At 38.3% G+C, this 2,482-nt stretch overlaps 1 protein-coding gene across 1 annotated transcript; it reads right to left on the bottom strand.

Annotated features, from left to right (window-relative positions):
- Window positions 1–242: 242 nt before the first annotated feature.
- LOC132272216 (probable zinc transporter 10) lies at window positions 243–1,840 on the bottom strand. The gene is made up of 3 exons (XM_059773518.1): window positions 1,132–1,840; window positions 763–912; window positions 243–661 (listed from the first exon to the last, which is right to left on the bottom strand). Exons 1-3 carry the CDS (start codon window positions 1,735–1,737, stop codon window positions 356–358), a joined length of 1,062 nt encoding a protein of 353 aa, XP_059629501.1. The 5' UTR covers window positions 1,738–1,840; the 3' UTR covers window positions 243–355.
- Between the last annotated feature and the right edge of the window lie 642 nt (window positions 1,841–2,482).

Here is a 2,482-nt window from a genome sequence, read left to right on the forward strand (position 1 = left end):
ACTATGTAAATCGGGCTAAAAGCATATACTCTTGGCCCAACACCGAACATTTATTTCTAAATTAGTAATATGTATGATCGGAACCCACAAAATCAATCATCTCATCTGCCACGACCATTGCTAGTGGTATGACCCGACCATTACTAATCCTAAAATTACCAATTTCACTGCCACTATATGACTCGAAATGAAATTATTCAAGTGTGAAAATTTGACATTCAACTTAACATGAAAATAGCTTGTTGAAATATGACAGTACAGTAACCATATTACACAGAGTACAGACTATTGTACAGTAATAATATTACACACACAGTTGAAAGTAGATTTATTGATGATGTGAATTAGTAAATAATTAAGCCCATTTGGCCATTAAAGACATTCCACCAGCACCTAAAAGAACTGCAATGTAGGATTTGATTTGAAGCTTGATGCTACCTTGCAACTTTGGACCCATGAAATCAGCAGACAGAAGATCCACCAGAGCCATGTAGATCAAAAGCCCAGCCGATGATGCATTTAGTAGTCCAACTGTGATCAAAGAGCTTGGACTATTTTCTTTGTATGTGTTTGACAATGCTATCCCCAGTGCTATCCCAAATGGAGTTGTTACAGAGAAGAAGAACACCATCACTGCCTTCTTCAACAACTTATACTCCGCCTATATATATATATATATATATATGTTGGAGACAATGTGAGAGACACAAAGACAGAGATTAATATTTAAGAAAAGGTAGTTTTTGAGCTTTAAATATATACCTGGAGGATGCAACCACCGAGACCCATTCCTTCAAACATTTGATGGAAGCAGAGAGCAGCCACTAGTGGTTTTATGGTGCAAGTGTTGTTTGAAGCTCCCATTGAGAGCCCTATCACCACTGAATGAACAACAATTCCCATTTCTAATACCTGCATTCATGCACATATATATGAGATCGATGCTATATTATTATTAGGGTAAAGTACAAAAAAAAAAAAAAACTTTGAACCATTGTCCTTTAGCAAATAATTTTCTGAACTACAAATTTCTCCCTTAAATTATTAATTTGTTACAAGTAAGAACAATTTCATCATAAAAGACCATCTTACCCTTTCTCCTTAAAGGTATAACTGATAGAGACAACTTACCATGGCGACCACACGATAACGTAATAGTTGTGAGCCTACACTTCCAATCGTGGTCGGCCCGTGGCCATGGTGGTGGAATCCATGTAAATTTCCGGAACTCATGGCACCCGTCTCTTGGTCTCCCCGGACAACTTCAGTCTCCGGTTTAATCCCAGCATTGTTTTTCTGACTATATATAGTAGTGGCCATTGAGTCCACCATTAGAGTCACTATAGCAGACAACATAGCAACAAAACCGGTAAAAGGGAACTTGTGCCATGGAGTTTCGGGTAAGCAGGTAGATGATAACATGTCAAAAGAGTCCGGTAACACGTGCATGAATCCGGTGGCTAGTATGATCCCGGCGGCAAAAGCCTTAACGATCACAAAAGGGCTCCGATCGGGACTTAGAGCCGGGATTGAACGCGTTACAAGTGGTAAGCAAACACCTATCATGCTAGTTACCAGAATAGCGAAAATGGCAATAATCTTGAGGGTTAATGCCCCCTCCTTGTCATTGCACTCACCAGAATTGCTCCCACATTCGTCTGAAGCAGAAAGGACGTGGGTTGTGAAGACGGAGAGGAGGATGAAGAAGATGGAGATGAGCTTGAAAAGTGTAGCCATTGTTGCCTCACAACACAATTAGCTCTGGATCTTCTCACCTTGTGAGAGAATATACATTAATTGTTCTTGCTTATGTTGGGCATACAATTATGTCTTGGAGCCTATTGTATATATAGAACTTTGTGACATCATTCATGTGCTTGTTGTACTAATATATGTTACTAATTAGAATACTACTCCAGTACATTTGATGCACATACATAGAATAAAATTATTGAAGTGTAGTTAATAATGTGTGGTCATGTATTTTGGCCTTTGCACGTAAGCATGTGTTTCAAAGTAGCAAGAGAATTACATGCCCCCATTTTTTGTTCAAGTATTTTCAGCAAAAGATATACTAAAGTATACTCCATACAAATTTGGGAAGTAAACGCTTTGGTTGTACCTTCCTCAATTTTTTATGTAACGATGGCGTGAAGTACATCAGCCGTACATGTCAAGTGGTGTGTATAAAATTAGGGCATGTGCTCCTATTCATCAAAGTGGCATGTTTTAAAACATTGGATGTAAACGAGTGTGTGTAGCTTAGGCAAGAACGTGTTCAACTTGAGTTTCGATGCTGATGTGGCTCGGAATAGGATAGATCCATCAAAATTTCCAATTAGACCGTGACTAAAAGCCTATAGCTACTCTTCTTGTTTGACTGATGAGCAACGTGAGCTTAACTAAATTGAAAAAGAAAAATATTAGAATTATTTGGACAATTTTCACGATTGAATTGGTACATACGAGTCAATTGGGTTTA

Source organism: Cornus florida, unplaced genomic scaffold, assembly GCF_030987335.1.
Source record: "Cornus florida cultivar Cherokee Brave unplaced genomic scaffold, ASM3098733v1 CherokeeBrave_3.0.0_Hap2_Chr01, whole genome shotgun sequence".
NCBI classification, from domain to species: Eukaryota; Viridiplantae; Streptophyta; class Magnoliopsida; order Cornales; family Cornaceae; genus Cornus; species Cornus florida.

Excerpts from the sequence above, each read along its gene's own strand:
- LOC132272216 (XM_059773518.1), bottom strand. The coding sequence starts at position 1,737 with ATGGCTACACTTTTCAAGCTCATCTCCATCTTCTTCATCCTCCTCTCC. Across the intron at positions 913-1,131 it reads GTTATCGTGTGGTCGCCATG|GTATTAGAAATGGGAATTGT; the intron begins GTAAGTTGTCTC and ends GCATGAATGCAG. Across the intron at positions 662-762 it reads TCGGTGGTTGCATCCTCCAG|GCGGAGTATAAGTTGTTGAA; the intron begins GTATATATTTAA and ends ATATATATATAG.